The 18,145-nt window shown below is 35.4% G+C and overlaps 1 protein-coding gene across 1 annotated transcript in view; it reads left to right on the top strand.

Moving 5' to 3' along the window:
- LOC146463384 (uncharacterized) overlaps positions 1-4,347 on the top strand; it is a 432,669-nt gene extending 428,322 nt beyond the window's left edge. Inside the window, exons 17-19 of the mRNA XM_085084507.1 lie at positions 2,469-2,540; positions 3,269-3,340; positions 4,056-4,347. Of these exons, the coding sequence (XP_084940633.1) occupies positions 2,469-2,540; positions 3,269-3,340; positions 4,056-4,131 (220 nt within the window). The 3' untranslated portion in view covers positions 4,132-4,347. The remainder of the gene's footprint in view (positions 1-2,468; positions 2,541-3,268; positions 3,341-4,055) is intronic.
- Positions 4,348-18,145: the final 13,798 nt, after the last annotated feature.

Here is an 18,145-nt window from a genome sequence, read left to right as displayed (position 1 = left end):
ACTGCATAAATGTCTATGTACGACATCTACATGATTGTGCATGTGGCCTCATTGGTTGATCACGGTCAATTATCATCAAACATCCTTTTGCGCATTTAACCTGCACTGCAAGAGCAAGTTTTCATCATATCGAACCCTGAGATGAATGCTAAAAATCTAAAATGCCGGGCTCTCTTCAGCGCGTATTAAAAATCCAGCTGTTTCGCTGAGATAAAGCAAGATTTTATGTTTGCACTGTCGATCCTCACTATTTTATTTCCCAGTCCTTGTTTTGTTTCTCAAAAACAACAATAAAGGGACAAAAATAACTACCGAAACTTGATTTTATACGTCTTAAACTTACTGAGAATGAATACAAGAAAGATACGATTGTCATACTTCAGTTCTCCTTTAAACCCAGCACGTAGTCCATAGTCCACCTATACCCAGTCCGCGGTCCGCATACCTTTGTCTGCGACTCTTCATTCTTTTATACTGTCCTCCTTGTTAATGTTGCAATCATTTCAAAGAATACTATTGCTACTGAAGTGACAAACCTTTTGGGGACATATAGAGCAGGATATAGATTGAGGAAAATGTTCAGCAAACCTTTAAAACCCCACTGGAATCGTACTGAAATGGCCATAATATGGCACACAAACACTAGCAAGACATCAAACCCTTAGAATTTACGCCATTGTGTAACACTCATCGTGACACTCGAATTACAACGTGACAATACAAAGGTTACACAAAGGTCTCTTGAACGCTCATAGAGCTTGGGCTACCAGTGATGTACGCAGTAGACATTGCGTGTCTGACAGTGTCACTGAGATAGCCGTGTTTCTGTTGTTGACATTCGACAAAGATAAATGCATGCCCTACAGCCAATGTGGACTGTAGGAAGAAATGAGTATTATTTTGTTAAACGGAAACTGGCACACAGGTTTTCAAGCGTGTATCCGTACATGTGCGTTATTTCATTGATACCAGTAATTACGTCAAATATGGCGTGCCGGCTGACATTGTTTTTCAGTCGCTTGCGAAGGTACAGTATCAAACAGCACGAACAGAGAGGGTTTTTTTTACTGACCCGCTTCTGGGTGATTATTATTTGGAAGGCCACCGAAAAAGGTTGGACAAGCTATTTGAAAAAGCATTCCAGTAAACAAACTTGATTTAATTAACAATATTCACTTTGACCGACTCTATGTCTAACTTTCGCACTCATTTGACAAGTGTGCATTTTTTAAACGTGATTCCAGTGTCATGTGAACGTTTAATTTTTTGCAAAACTGCTTATATGCCAGTAAATAAAGGTCTTTTTCCTAGTTGTTGTCAATGGCAATTTTGCAGCACAAGTCAGGTTGTGAGCAATATCGACTGCTATTGACGTGACGCAGGTAACGCAATAGCGATCATCAGTTTGGCACTATATAAATTTAAAGGTTAAGATTCGACAATTATTTGTTGAAATCGGATTATTAAACCTTGTTTTGACTCCTTTTATAATAGACTCTTAACGAAACCTTCCCAATTAGATTCCTTTGCAGAAAGATTTATTGGGAGATTTGCATTATGCAAATTTCCCACCACAATTTGGCGAATATTTTCTTTTCCGATCACACACTTTTTTTTGTCCAGATCTTTTCTACCACGTTATTAAACACGAAAGAGAAACAGACAAATGCAATATGAGGTAAATGACCATTTGAAGGTAGCTTGGGTAAATATTTTCACCGAGTCACCACAACATAGCATTTTCTCAACAGTTGCGAATTATGCAAATTTGTTAACGAAGCCTCACTACAGTTGGTTTTCGTCAGCGCGTGCATTGATTGCCCAGATTTTTTATTTCGTATTATTAAAGACGAAGACCCAAGCTTCATCACAATGTTCCTCTCGAGTCGATATCTGACATACCAAGATGCATTTTAAATCTTCAAACTTACTCAATTTTCACCTCATCGCGAAGTCCTCAAAATGTCAATTTTTCAAAGAGCCATAAGACCCTCAAAAGTTCTACAAAAGTTTACATAGGTCCCATTGGTAGAAAGTAGGTGAGTAATGCTCTTACTCAAAACCGACCTCGTTTTCTAGCGTTGTGTACTGTTTCAACACAAGCGTATTAAACTTGGCTAATTTTGAGTGAGATTTTTGCATAATTAATGAGGCAAAACCCGTAATTTCGTTTTCTCCAAAATTCTCGAAAACTATAAATTTCCAGAACATTCAAATAATATTTTCGAAGATAGTTCCCCAAACGTAAACTTCAGGCAAATTATCAGGAGTTTCGATTTTTAAAGCTTGGCCAGCGATGCTCGAAAGTTACAGTCAGGCACTCTTAAGTACGTGTCTCTTGGGAGCTGTAAACAATGTGCAAGCCACGCCGAAGTTGATGTGATCGATGATATAGGGTTACTCGGGGTTTTTTTTAAACTTATTTGGCGACGCTTTATTTTTGTCTGTTTTTTTTTTTTTTAACTTAGGTGGTTATATGATAACAATATCATGGCATTACACAGAAACCTGTTCAAAGATCTGAGAAAACTGGATGAACTGTAAGTAGCATAATACGTTTTTTTTTTTTTGTAGAGAGGAAACATTTGGTTTTCAAAACATCAGTTCAGAACCATATGGTGTTACGTTTTGAAGAAATGTGTCTCTTAAAAACTTTAAATTCAGAAAATTGTCCAGCCTGTTTGTAAGAAAAAATCAATATGGAACATAGATATTGCTTCAAGGACCACAATTGTTCCACAGTGCAAAAAAAAATATATTAGTAAAAATAAATAAATATATCAATAAATAAATGAATAAAATATTCTTCCCCCTGAAGGTTCATTATTTCTGTACATGTGTTATATAGAAGTTTTGCGGTTTTACTTTAAGGGCGACTGAGTATATATGGTCTCAAACGTTTGGCGTTGTGAAAATGTTTGTGAAGCGATGAAAAAATCCATATTTTATTTGTGTGCAAACCTGATAGATAGCATTTAACCTCCGTTCTTGGACAATACTGGAGTATTGCTTGCGAATTCATATCAGTTAGGATGACATCTCAGCTTGTGTTTGCGAGGGAAAGTATTTTATTTTTAGCGCTTGTACACTGTTCTTTGACAAATCAGAAGTAGTCATACGTGGTGATAAGACAACAACATAAGCAGTTGGTAACTTAAATTAAAGAACATTTCCTGTTTCTCTGGCAAACACCGCTTACGCTGGTCACTGATCTGTTTATCAATGTTGTAGTCTCATAAGTTTGATTTTACACCGTTTGGGTCAACAGAGATTTGTCTACCAACAACGTGAAGACTCTGCCACCAGGTGTTTTTGACAGCCTCAGTAACCTAACCTATCTGTAAGTGACATTTGGTGTTGCGATTATTGAAGATACATAACCACTTTCCATAATGTAACGTGGTTGCTCGCTTGTATCATACTTTTGCCGGCTTCTATTTTGTTTACAATCTATAGTTTTGTTCTTTTATATCATTTCAGTCTGTGATTGTATATGAAAAATAAATAAATAGATAAATAAATAAATAAATAAATAAATAAAGCGTGGATCATTTCAGTTACTAATATATATGACCTTTTCAAAACAGTCAAAGCTGTTTCAAAAGACTTTATTCGTAATGTGAGCAGGTTGTAAAACTGGTCACAGCTGAAAAGAAAGGCCATAAAGAATTATCTTTGACAGCTAATCCTGAATGCAGTTATCATGGAAAATCATAAAGTTACTTAAATTTCATTCGAGGATCTTTCATTCATAAATGTTTCACTAGTTGTTCATATGTGTCTACTTATACGATCATTGTATACATTCACTGTGCAGAATGTTCATACTGTTGGATGTTTAATACACAGTACTTGATGGTTTGAAAATTCCAGTAGGAATATAATGATGTGTTTGTACTACTCTTAATCACAACATAAGCGTGGCCACAATCCATCAATCACAATTACAACCCATATTAATGCCAATTTGAATATGCTTAAGCTTATGTAACAAGTTAAAGCAGCCAGTTATATATCTTTTCTTTCTTATATCACATTCATTCGCCTTTTTGCAGGTTTCTGGCAAGTAACAAACTAGATGACATCCCTCCTGACGTCTTTCGTAACTTGACCAAGCTGAAGATACTGTAAGTGAATTTTGAGTTAAGCTTACTTCCTACAATTTGAATTGGAATCGCCAAACACTGTACCAATTTAACAAATGCACATGGAAAAATTTCAATCATAGGCGCAAAATAAAGTATTAGGTACGAACTATCAGAAGTCATAATTCTTCTCAATTTGCATTGCAACTCTCTATAAGGCCTGGTTTTACACTGATCGATATACTTAGTTGTAATTAACTCAACTTGATTTAAATAAGACGCTCGTTATACAATGTTTTCAATTTTTACCAACTCCAAAATGAGGCAAGCGCAAGAGAAGAGGAGGACTCAAGCAGTTTTTAAAGGCCTGGGTTTGAAGGATGTCAGAAATTATGAATGATCCGTTATATCTTCGGTTTCTCTGCCTAGAACAGGATGAAATTTTCCCTGAATATTAAACTTGATGTTTTCTTTTGCCTTAACGTATAATTTTGATCACGTGACCCATCACGTGACCAAAAAATGAAAATTACGTAAATCGGCGATATGGCGGCGAATTTTCTTTACATAGATAAGTGAACTAGTGTAGTAGTTGATAAAAGAGAGAACTGGGACAAAAAAAAAAACTAGCCTTGGGGTGTCTTAAAAATCCCAAGGTCACGAAAAAAATAAAAATCCCAAGGTCATGAAAAAAATTCCAATAAAATTCAAAGGGACTTTTCATCTGATTACGCGGAGGCCGGTTAATGAGAAAAAAATCAAAGGGACTTTCCCTCGGCTTAAACTTCCGGTTATTAATGAGAAAAAATCAAAGGGACTTTCCCTCGGCTTACGCGAGCGGTATTTTCAGAGACAGTCTCTGAAAATATCAATTTCAGTTTCAAATCGAGAAAATCGTTTTCCATTTTAAATAAATATTTTTTAAATTTTTTTACAGGTTTTTATTTTTTCAACCAATGAAGAAACAATGTTTGTCACACGAAGCAACTTAAGATTGACAGTTTGTTCAGATTTGCATGCGAAAATTTTTTAACAGGAAGTTGATGATCTAATCGTTTGGGACTTTCCCACTTTATTAATAAAAAATGGTACAATGTTTTATTGACAACGGCGGACATTTATGGCCGCTGTTTCTTTGTTATTACAAAATCCAAAAATATGTGTCGGGAAACGCCGTTTCCCAAAATGCAAATTTCACTAATCTTATTAATATGCTTGTCGGGAAACGCCGTTTCCCAAAATGCAAATTTAACTAATCTTATTAATATGCGTGTTTGATGTCGGGAAACGCCGTTTCCCAATATGATAATTTAAGAAATGTTTTTCCAAAATGTTTCATCTTCTTCACATATTTCACGAATTATTTTCATGCTTGACATAAAAGTACGGATTGAAACTGCACAGTAACAAAGTCTTGGATATTCTTGAAAGAGTTCGTTAAGTGACATTAAAAAATTGCAATAACCGGTCGCCTCCTGAATATGTTTGAACATCCTCCGTGAAAGGAATATTTTTCCGTCTGTCAATAATTTTCCTTGCCTTGAAGCAAACAATGCAGTCTTCTTTTTATGAGATAAAATCGCTTCGGATAGTTTTTTCAAAAGTTGTATTAGCTCTTCTTTGTTGCTTGCGGTTTCTTCAATCAATCCTTCGTAAGACATCCACAAATGTGACGTGTCCATGAACTTGATTAAAAGCTTCTTAATTTTTTCTTTCCTCTCTTCCTTTGGGCTTGATTGCTCCACAACGCATTTTCCTTGAATGTCTTTGAAGCATTTTTCCAGATTCGATTTAATTCTGGGGTATTTCTCTCCAAGATTGGCAAAGCTCTGATAAACGTCTTGAAGCATCTGACTGTTGTCCATACTTTTTTAGCTTGGCAAGAATCACTTACGTGTATGATTTATATCATACACGTGTATGATTTATTATTGGCTGAAAAAAGTCATGTGACAGTTAGGTCATTTTCGAAAATAGCACCAAAGTCCAATGTCCATGGCAACCACCTTGATTTTGACAAACAGGAAGTTCTAAACGGGAAAGCCTCTGTTGCATAATAATTTCCGAGAAAGTGAAATTATTTCACAGAATTGTTTTATCTCTTGAAATAAACAACGAAAAACCACCCGATCTCTTCTCAAATTCAACTCTTAACTCGCTACGTCGAGAAGGGATCCGAGTTGTTTTTGATATATTTTTTTTAATCTCCTCTTTCAAGGCATCAACATCAACTGCCTTCGTCGGTTCGTTTTTGACTGTTGAATCCTTCCTTTGTTTATTTCGAAGACGCTCTTTCATCGAAAAATATTTTTTAATCTCTCGCAAAATCGAGTCAAACTCACCATCAGAAATGAATCCATCCTTCAATGCTTTTGAAATCAATCGACTCATTGACAAATGCGACGATTCAGCGAGAGAAATAGTTTTTTCATGTTTTCGCACTTTATTCTCAAAATTTTGACTTCCGGCCATTGAAGCCGATGAAACGAGTGTCGTAATTAATGCAGTCAAACTCAAAGGAACTCCGACAGCAATCCCGATTCCACTCAAGGAAGTTGCCACACTGCTTGATGCAAACAAGGTTGTCAAAAATACTGAAACGGATGTTATTTTCGAAGCGACTGATTTTGCTCTCTTGTACTTTTTGCTGACTCGTTTGTAATGAGAAATTTCGTCTTCGAGTTGTTGTTGACAATCACAAATCTTTTTCAATCTGAATTGCGCAACGTCGCTTCGAGAGAAGGATAAAGTTGTGGCGCACTTGGAATAATATTTTGTTCACTCATATTTTATTAAAAGATCTCAAATTATTTCAAATTCAAATCTCAACGGAAGCCCCTTTAAAATCGATGACCTCACCATTTTCTTCTGTCACTGTGATCCGCAAAGAATTGATAACTTTTTTTCCACCTGCTATTTTTCGAAACGGAATAATTTTTGAATAGTACAATTCTCTTTCGTAAGCTTCTCCTATCATGTCAAAACACGCCAAAACAGTTGAAGGTTTTCCATTGAAAAAATTATTGTTTTTATCCACGAGATCGCAGCTGATGAGGATGTTATTGAATGAAACCAAACGATTGATGATGGTATCTCCTTTTTTCAGAGTGTGCCGTTGGTTGTTCTGACTGAGGCCAAGAAGAAAAGACAGTTCACGATCAAAAATAACTTTTCTGCCAGGATTTTTAATCACAATTGATCCCCTTTCATCACCAAAAATTACTTTGATGTTTTCTTTTTCAAGAATATTCCTTATTTCTATTCCAATTGAATTAAGATCGTAATATCCAGGATAAATTCTATTGACAGCATGAACGTCTTTATCATCAATCACGGTGATTTCTCCTCTCTTTTTTAAATTGTGCCAAGAATTATACAAAGAGCAACTATTCAACCTGATGAACTCAAAATTTTCGATTGGCTCATCAAGCCAAATTGCTTCATCATTTGAATTTAATAAGAAAGATAAAACAACCATTTTATTTTCAAAACATAAAAAATGGAAAACTTGTTAAAATGAATAGATTCCCACCCAAAAGAAGCAAAACGACTTTCCGAACAAGCAGAAGAAAAAGCATGGCGAAACTTCAAAGCCAAATTTCCCAACGCTGACCTCAGCAAATTCGTTGCACAAGTTGATATGACCGACAAAACACATGCAACAGCTCAAACAAATTTGGTTATTGTTCCCGGTCAACATTGGCAAATTGTTTCACCCAACCCCAAAGATTGGTCTGTTGAAATGAAGAAAGCTCTTGGATTTGGAGGCTTTCCAATCGAGCTAATTCTCAATTCAAATCCTTCAAATCCAGTTCCAGCTGTTCCATTTTCAGACAAAATCCCCGAATCTTTTAAGGAAATCCTTAACCAACCAATCAAAATTTTTGTCAAACCCAACGAAAGCTTCACAACAAAATTCCGAGAAATTTTTACGAAAACAAAGATCACCCACAAAACAGCAAAAGAATCAAGAAAATGGCTGAATCAACCAAACATGGACCATTGGTCGCAACAACTCAACTTTGCCTTTTGGTGCGCAACAACAGCTTCTGGAATCTCAAGACATCTAGTCAATTCACTCCCACCTCAAATCAAATCCTTTCTTCTTTTCCACATTTATTTCACAACAAGAAGGATTCTCTTCGAAATGGGAGGAATTCAAAGTGAATCTGCTCTCCCAGGTGATTCCACATTTAGTCAAACTGAAAACAAATTCGACATTCCTTCATACAAGAGAATCTGTGCAGAATTTCAAATCTCGCCAAACGCAGATTTCAGATTCACCTTTGGTCAAAATTTTGGACTTGGATATGTTAACATATTTTATCCAGGAGAAGGAGACTATGCACAAAAGCATTGGACTTATCCTCCAGCAACCCTTCAAAACCCATCAAGTCAAAGATTCTCCGATGAAGGCGGAACTGACGCAAAAGGAAACAGAATTGATTTCATCAGAAATGATCAAGGAGCTGACAAACAGTTTGAATTTTTCATGCCAAACGGACCTCTCAATGGACTTTCTCAAGCAGGAATGGCAAGACTCAATCAATCAATTGAAGCATTCGTTTATTGCATTCTTGGAGCACAAGTCAACGTCAGATCATCAATCCTTGGTGAGTTTGGAGGCGCAAAGGAAGCCCAAAGAGAATTTCTCGTCCTCATGGAAGATGCAATCAGACAGCCTGACTTGTCAAAAAGCATCCAAAGATTTCAACTTGCGATTGATGAGGCAAAAGTCAGACTTGATCTTGCAATCTCACCAGGAACATGGTTGATGCCTTCAAATCTTGTTATGAACACTCAAAGCACAGTTGGATACAACAACAATCTGAAAAAAGCAACTGGAAACATGAAACTCGGAGTCAACTCTGATGTCAATGTTGACTTGAAAAAAGTTGGAGTCAGGATGATGGATGGAGGACATTCAAAAACCAACAGACCCAGTTCACATCCTTCAAATACAGAAAATGAAAACAAAAAAACAAAACCACCGTCTTTGGATTCACAACCAGTCACAAAAAAACTTCAGGAAGCGAGTGAAAACCAAGAAAAAGAAGAATCAAACCACGAAACTTTGAAATCTGGAGTCATCATTGCAGCATCACTCGGAGCACTTGCCATTTATCGGATTTTTAAATTTCTTTTGAATCCTTTCAACCATGAAAACTGCGACAGCAAGAATCAACAGCCAAGCGTTTTTTCCAAGGAATCCAACAACTTGTCCTGCAGTTTTGAAGATGAAACTGACGATTGAACCAATCAATCCAGGAAGAAGTTGACCAAGCTTTTTTCCAAGATCTTTCAAAGCATTTCCAACTCCTTTGGCAACAGATTTGAGTCCTTTTGAGAGCGCATTCACAATCACACCGATTGTTGAACCAACAGCAAGGAAAACAGCAAAAACTGTGAATCCATATTTCTTGAAAATGTTTTTGATTTTCTCTCGAAGAGGCCTTTCTCTTTCTTTTTCTTCAATTTGTGTTCCCAGCCTGGCAAGCTCCTCTTCATTTTCTGCAACTCTTGCCTCAACTTCTGCTCTCAGTTGGGAAGAAGTGTTTTCATCTTCTAGGATTACTTTATCATTTTCAATTTGTTTTTTTAGTTCAGCCTCTCTTTCATTCAGTTCATCAATGGTTTTTGTTGTGTTGTCTTTCTTCAAGCGTATTTCTTTCTTTTTGTTTTTTTGCAAGATCAGATTTGAGTTTGTCAACCTTTGCTTGTTCTTTTTCTTTCGCTTTCACTTGTTTCTGCAAATCTACATTTTCTTTTTTTGCATTTTCAAAATCTTTTTGCAAATTCTTTTTCATTTGCTTCAGTCTTTGCAATTCTGTTTGATTTTCAAGACTCGAACCATGTTCTTCTTCCAGTGCATCAATTTTTGCTTGCGTTTTTTCGAGTTTGTTTCTATAATCTCTGATTTCTTGAGCATTTTTGTGGAGTTCCTCAGCATTCTTTTCTGCTTGTTTCAATTGTTTTTCTGCTTCTCTCAGTCTCTGCCGGTTTTCTCTTATTTCAGAATTATCTTTAGCGATCAAAGATTCAGCATCAGTTCCCAAAGCAGATAATATTTCTTTTGGCAATTGTGGGTTTAATCTTTCTTTTCCTGTTGTTTGCTCTTTGGTCATTAATGGGTAGAATTTTTTCCCACTTTTTTTCATCCTGACTTCTATCTTATCTTTGAAAAACGAAGCTTCAAGTTTATCATCTTCTGCATTTGGGTATAATATACTGAGATCATCCCATGCATCTTTTGTGAGGGATTGCGCTTCTCCCCACGTTTGTCGACCTTGAGTTTCACCTTCAATGAAAGATGTTTCTGCAGTTTTTGGTCTTGCTCCTTCTTTTCCATAATCTCTGTTCATTGTTGTCTTTGGAGTACTTTCACTGGGATTGTTTATTTCTTGATCAGAATCTTCATCATCATCATCATCATCATCATAATCATCTTTATCTTCATTTTTATCTTCTTCATCAGGATCAAGATCTTCTAAAGGAATGTATTCTGCCATTTTAAAAATAATATATTAAAATGGAAGTCAGTGAAAAAATCAATCCGAATTTTGAGAAAAAAACATCAAACGCTCTCAAGGCAGAAAGAACTGTTCACAGAGTCACATTCAATCCAAACAAAGCTTCTCCCGGTGAAACACTCAGGATTCCAGTTCCAAAGCTTCATGAGGGAACAGTCTTGGTTCCAGATTCACTCGCGTTGATTTTTGATTTGAATGTGAGTGGTCATGCAAACAATTTTCTGGTGAACAATGTTTCAAGAGCATTGGTTTCCAGATTGAAAATCAAGTTTGCTGGAGAAATTCTCGTTGACACAGACGGTTGGGATCTTTTCAAGCTATGGGAAGATCTTTTTTTGACAAAACACGAACGAGAGAACATGTTGAGTGAGGGAATTCAATCTGAGGCTCTCTCAAAAATCAGATCCAATGCTGGAGACAAACCAACTTCTTCAGTCGTGAAGGAAAACAAGCTCAATGATATCTTCAAAAGCAAATACAGAATCAGACTCGATCACGAAATTTTGAAAGATCACGGAGTTTTTTATCCAAGAGCCTTGTCTGATGAACTGGTTTTTGAATTGACCCTTGCTCCTGCAAGCGGTGTTGTGAAGGGATCGGATGCAACAAAACTTGCATATGAATTGACAAACATTCAGCTTGAATTTGAAGTCATTCAAAGCAAAAAGCTTTCAGATGAAGTCAATTCAAATCTTCTCAACGGAGATCGTTTCATGTTTGAGCATGTCACTCATCACAAAACAATCACATTTGGAAAGGGAACAGACACAATAATCAACGAATCAATCAATGTTCCGAGAAGATCAATGAAGGGAATCCTCCTCCTTTTCTTCGAACCTTATGCAGCTGGAGCAAGAGACTCGGAAAAAACATTTAATCCTGACATCAAAGAGGTAAAAGTTGACGTTAATGGAGTACCAAACAAGATTTTCAGTCAAGGAATGAAAACGAGAGACATGCTTGACGAAGTTTTCAGAAGATTTGGAAAGGAAAACTCGTCAATGAACGCAACTGAATTCTTTGCTGGAGACAAGTTTGCATTGTTCATCAATCTCAGACGCATGAAAGACAATGATCTTCATGGAAGTGGAATGAGATTGGTGAACACAAAAGACGGAGTTTATTTGTCAATCAAAAGAACAGCAAGTGGATCAGGAAATGTCAAATGCCACATCTTCATCTTGGCTGATGCACAATTCAGCATTTTGAACAAAGAGCTTGAGAGTGTGGCATACTGAATTTCTTTTTGATCAATCAAAAAGAAATTTTTCGCTCCGCTCGCTTTCAAACCGGAGGCAATTCAGTTCCAGGAGGAACAATCATCAACTCCTCTCTGACGAATCCTCTTTTTGGACCATCTTTCAAATAATAAAGAACCGGTTCTTTTTCATTCACAATTGCTCTGTCAATTGAAAAAACTTTCAGAGACCAATTCGGATCAGTTGCCCTTCTTTGACCTCCTTCAAGTTCACCAGGAGCAAAAAGAAACCTCACATTCACTGAAGAATCGAGTCTCTTTTCATTTTTTCCAACAGGTCTTGAATAATTTGGTTTCTTTGAATCAACCAACTTTTCTTTGACTGCGTCAATTGGTTTTTTTCCTGTAAGTCGAGTTGTTTCATTGTTCAATGCTTTCACAACTTCTGGAAGCCTTTTCACCCATTCCGTGGATCTTTCACCAGATTTAAAGTTCATTTCTTGGGAATATTGAAAACTGAAAAGTCTTTCACCCAAAGTTCGATTGAATCTCTCAACAATTCCTTGATCACGGTGAACATTTGGATTTCCTCTTCTGATTCTTGTTTCATGTCTCAACATTTCCCTTGTGACTTCACCCATGAATTCTCTTCCTGGATCAACTTGAAGAATTTTTGGCCATTTCAAAGGTCCTTTGTAAATTTTCTGAAAAGCTTTTGAAACTTCAGAGGAATCTTTTGAAGTGAGAGGTTCAGCGGCTTTGAATCTGCTTGCAACATCAACAACTGTGAGGGCATATTTGAAAATCTTTCTCCCTCTTGGGAGTTTGTCGTGAGGAAGAAAGAGAAGATCAGCTTGATGAACTGCATTGGGAAATTCAACATCAAATGTTGGTCTTTGGATGTTTTTTGGAACAGGCAGGTAGATTTGCCAGATTGCTTGTTTCATCAACCAAAGTTTTGCTTCATCTTCTGGAACATTGGCTTCTTGAGAAAGTTTTTTCGCTGCTTGAAGACCTTTCCAATATCCTTTTGGGGAATAATAAATTTTTGACAATTTTTTGTTTGACATTTTTAAAGGAAATGACTTGCTGCAAATCCAATAGCCAAAGCTGATGTTCCAACAAAGATCAACTCTCCCTGTTTTTGAGATTCGCTTGGTTGGTAAAAGTCTGAAAATTGAGGTTCTTTGAGATGATCAATTTTTTGTTGATGAACCTTGTTATAAAGTTTTAAAGCAAAGTCAGTGTTTGCGAAATTTTGTTTTGCTTCATCTTTCATTCTGTCATTTGTTTGAATCCAATCATTCAATTTTGCACGATTTTCTTCGTATTTTTCGAGTTCTTTTTGATATTTTTCAACTGCCAGGTTGTGTCTCTTTTTTTCCTCGAGTGAGGCTGATTCTGAATCTCCAGAAATAAATTTTGCGAGATATGATCCACCAACAAAGGCGGTTGCATTGATTATTGCTCCTCCAATCATGATTGCGATGCTTGCCATTTTAACTTGGCAATATTTTTTGTTTTTCAAGATAATCTTTTGTTGCTAATGGGGCAGCAATGATGACAGTGAATTTCACATAATTCATGAGATTTGAGGAAGGATCAGAAGTCATTGGTTCTTTGATTACTTTCTTTGCAAGCCATCCAAATCCTGCAGCCAATCCAGTGATTGTTGCAGCATCAGTCATTGTTTTCACGAGTTTATTGTCTGACATTTTATTTCAGAAAACAAATTAATCCATTTGTTTTAATTTTGGAGATTTTTTTGTTGCAGCTTCAGTCACGTTTTGCCTCTCAACTTTTACCATGGTGCTTCGCACCGACGCCTGCGGCGTCATGTGATCAATCAATTGTTTTTGTGCTTTTTCGCTTCCCACTTTGCTTTTATTTTTGAAAAGATGTTTCAATTCTTCCCTCTTGTAATACAATCCAGCAAGTGAAACAATAATGCTGGCAACAGAAAGCACTTGAGTGAGTGAAAATGAGCTTCTTTTTTCGCTTTCATTTTCAGTTGATATAGGGTTTTCTTTTTGTTCTTGAGTGTCGCTTAGAGTGACTTCTTTTGCTTTTTTCTTTGCTTCACGTGCTTTTTTGTTGTGTTCAGCAAGTTTTTTTCCAGCCGCAATTCTTCCTGAATTTTTTGGAACTGTTTGTTTTGTTGTTGTTGGGATTTGTTCAGAATCAGGTTTTTCTTTCTTTTCAGAACTTGTTTCAGGTTCTCTGATTTGTTCAGGTTCTTGAGTTTCCATTTTAAATGATTTTTTAATTTCTTGTCATTTAATTTGAAATGGAAAAATTGAACAGAGAAGAACTTGAAGTGCTTTTGGAATATTTTTAAAAAATGAATCAGAAGAAAACAGACAAAAACATCGGCAATATCTTGAAAAAGACAATCTTCAAGAAAATTTTGAGTCAACATTTCATTTCTTTCGAAACCAAACGGGAGAAACAAAGACAAGATTCATGCAAGTCTTCAATGACAGACTCAAACACGAGATGAGGTTGAAAAAGGATATCTTGAAGGATGTCAAAGAACTTGTTAAAAATGAGAAAAAAACTCCTTTCTTTCACAAGTTTCTTGGTTATTCCGTTTCTCTTTTTCTTTTGTTAAAATCAATGCAAATAATAATGAAATTATTTTTTTTATTTTTTTTTATTTTTTTTATTTAAAATATGACTCTTGAACCTGAAAAATTCAAATTGATACCATCAAGTTACAAAGGCAACAATTTCGAAAAAATTCAATACGATGGCAAAGATCTTCTCCAAAAACTCAGGGGTGATTTTGTCATCACAAAATATGGTCAAAGGCTGCAACTTTGTCTGAAACCTGTCGATTACGAGATTTTTGATCGGATCCATTGTTTGGCTGGCAAAGAAAATGTTACTTGTTTTGGTGGTATCGGCATTTCGATGAACAAAAATACTCCATTTTTTGATGAGTTCAACAAAAGAATGGATCAAAGCAAATGTTTCAATGAAAACAGAGAAATCAAGATGCGTGGTTGTGTTCTTGCATGTTTTTCATCATTTTCAAAGAACGGTGTGCTTCTCAACCTTTATGCAAAGCAAGTCAAAGTAAATGAATTTTTGATTAATGATTTTTTGAACGATGAAGAGATTGAGTCATTTTTTGATCTTGAAGATTAATTTCATTTGGTTTCCAAATGAAATCAGTTTTTTGGAAAAACTCAAATAAAAAACAATTTTTTTTCCAAAAATTCTTTTATCATTTCAATTCCATCCAAATAATCTTTTCCAATATAATCACCCAATGAATCTTTAATTATTTCAATTTCTTCAATTTCAATCGATTCTTTTGCTGCAATATTTCCGTTATACCCATCTTCATCCAAATCTTGATAATCATTATGAACTTCATCAAATTTCAAAATTCTTTCTTCAATTTTTTTTCCTTCGATTTTTTTTCTTGAACTTTTTTTTGAATTGATTTTTCGTTTTCTCTTATCCAATCAAGAATTTCAATTGACTCATTTAAAAATTCTCTGATTTCATCAGGATCTTGATAATTTTTTTCATAATTTGGTTCTAAAATTTTTTCAATTTCATAAAACAAACCATTATATTGTCCATTTGTTGCTGAATTAATAAATCTATAATATTTTTCGGAAATTTCATAACTGTCATCAAGGATTTTTTCAATTTCCAAACATAAATTTTCATAAACACTGAATTGATCGAAAATTTCTTGTTTTTTTGCATTTCTGATTTCCCAATGACACATGAGTTTTTTATGAAAAAAAATTCTCGTTGAAATCATTCTTTGCAAGAACTCTGGCTGATAATGATTGAAGACTTTCCATTTTATATAAAAATAAAAAAAATTTTTTTGAATTTTTTTAGTTCTTTTTCAAGTTCTTTCACAGGTTCTTTTCAAGTTCTTTTTCAAGTTCTTATCAAGTTCTTCTTCAATTTCTTTCACATGTTCTTATCAAGTTCTTCTTCAATTTCTTTCACATGTTCTTTCACAGGTTCTTCGCTTCGCTTCGCTTCTTCGCTTCGCGCGCTCACTTTGTTCGCTTCTTCAAGTTTCAAACTGTTTGCTGCCAAAAGACTTGCACTCGCGGCAGCCATGTATTTTCCGTATTTCAAATAAAGACTTCCAGCAATCAAATTGAGTTCTCTGTTGACAATAAAATCATTTTTCAACCCACTCAAAAACTTTTCTTGGTCAAGAGGAAGAAAAAAACAAAGTGCTTTTGCACCGCAAGTTTTTGAAGACAAAGAAGCTTCGTATCTTTTGAAATATTTTTCAACATCTTTCTTTGAAAGTCTTTTGATTTGATCTTGTGTGAGTTCAACTCCAATCATTTCCTTGCATTGACCACTTGCTGCCAAAATGGAAAGATTTTCTCTGTGATCTGTTTCAATGGGTTGGGGTTCAGTTTCAAGAAGCGCCATGACTTCATTAATTGATTCGTTCGCTTGGATTTCCATTTTAAATGAAGTGGAAATTTTTTTCAGTTCAAAGAAATTTCAAAAGGATGTCTGAGGGAGAAATCAAGATGAGAAAATTTGACTTCTTTCAACTCTTTCATGTATTTTTCCTTTTCATCTTTTGTCAAATCTCCTGCGAATTCTTCGAAAACTGTTTTCATGTCTTTTGCTGATGGAGTGAAAAAAAGAATCAAAGAAGCAATGTTTTCTCTGAAAGGTTTTTGCTATGCTTGACATTTGTTGAGTGAGAACCCAAACGCTGATTCCTGAATGTCTTGCAGAAAAAGCAAGTTTCACAAGTTCATTTGTCCTTTTTTTCACATCTTTTGATGAAGTGCAATCATCGAGAATGATCAATGTGTTTGTTCCTTCAAAGGCAAAGGAGATTAATTGGAGCCATTGATTGATGTGATGATGTTCTGGGATTATAATGAAAAAATCTTTGTCATTCTCAGCAAAATTATCCCAGGTTTTGTTGTTGATGAATGTTGGACAAAGGAGAAAAATAAAATCATTGAATATAATGTTTTCTGGATTCATTTTGTTATTTTATAATACCCATGTGCAAACGTGTGAATTCCATCCTCTCTGATGACTCTCTTGTCATCATTTGCAGAAAGAGCAATCTTGTTGACTGTTTCTGTGAAAATTTCGTGTTTGTGGGATCTGATGATATTCATGGATCGCATTTGCTTTTTTCCTGAAATGAGACAATCTTTGTAATCTTGATGTGTGATTGTTTTTTTGATGACTGATTTTTTGATTCCTTTGGACTTTTTTTCTTCCTTTCCTTCATGCATTTTCACAGAATAAAGTTTTGCCCTGAGTCCAACAAACTCTTCGATTATTTTTCCCCCAGCTTCGTCTTTCATCATTCCAATGACTTTTTTGTTGACTCCAGTTGGAATGTTTGATGGATGGTTTTTTTCAAAATTTGATGTGTCAAACTTTTCATGAACATCATTTGAAATGTCTTTGAAAAAGTCTTCTGTTTCGATCTCATAGCAAAGAGAATCAGTGTCAGTGAAAAGAAGTTTTGCTTTTTCTTGTTATTTAGGTTTGATGTAATCATAATGAAAGTCAAAGATGAGAGTTTTTGAGACGTCAAGAATCGACATTCCACAATAAATTGGTTTGTCGAAAAGAAGTTTCACTCTTTTCATGTGAATTGCAATAACATTTTCATCAAATATTGTGCAACTTTCAAAGTTTGGTTTTGCTGCGAATCGCAATGCACTATTTCTGTTGTTGACCAATTTGATGTCAACTCTTTTCCTGATGTTTTCCATGGTTTTTCCGAAAACAGAATTGTTCATGAGTTTAAAAAAATCTTTTTCGAAATCATTCTTTCCGTTTGCTCTGAGCTTTGTGTTGAGTTCAATATAAGATTTCAACCAAGGTTCTTCTTTGAATTTGATGATTCTGTGAATCTTTTTCAGTTTGAGACCCATTTGGAGATATTGCTTGAGATTTCTGTGATGAATCACGTATTTTTCTTTGTTGTTGAGAGTTGGAATTAGTTTTTCAACATTGTTGACAATGATTCTCTCAGGAGCAAGTGGGAGATCATTGTGGGGGTCATGAAGTTCTTTTGGGTAATCAAGGTCAACTTCAAGAATGCAAGGAAAATTTCTCCAGTTTTCAAATTCTTTTTCATCCACCCATTCAAATCCTCCAACAGGCAAAGGCTCACACATTGCCCAGCCATAAAGATTGTTTGCGTCAAGATAAGGGATAAATGTTGAAGGTTTTTCTGGATCAAAATCTTTTCCCATATATTTGTTGTTTGCTTTTCCAAATCTGTTTGAAATCATTGAAACACCTCCTCTTGTGCCTTTTTCAATCATTTGAAGCATGTCAATGTCATTTAGGAG

The sequence above is a fragment of the Pavona decussata genome, unplaced genomic scaffold (assembly GCF_977016875.1).
Source record: "Pavona decussata unplaced genomic scaffold, jaPavDecu1.1 SCAFFOLD_178, whole genome shotgun sequence".
Classification (NCBI taxonomy): Eukaryota; Metazoa; Cnidaria; class Anthozoa; order Scleractinia; family Agariciidae; genus Pavona; species Pavona decussata.
The sequence above is the reverse complement of the archived record's forward strand: the minus strand, read 5'-3'. Positions and strand labels throughout refer to the sequence as shown.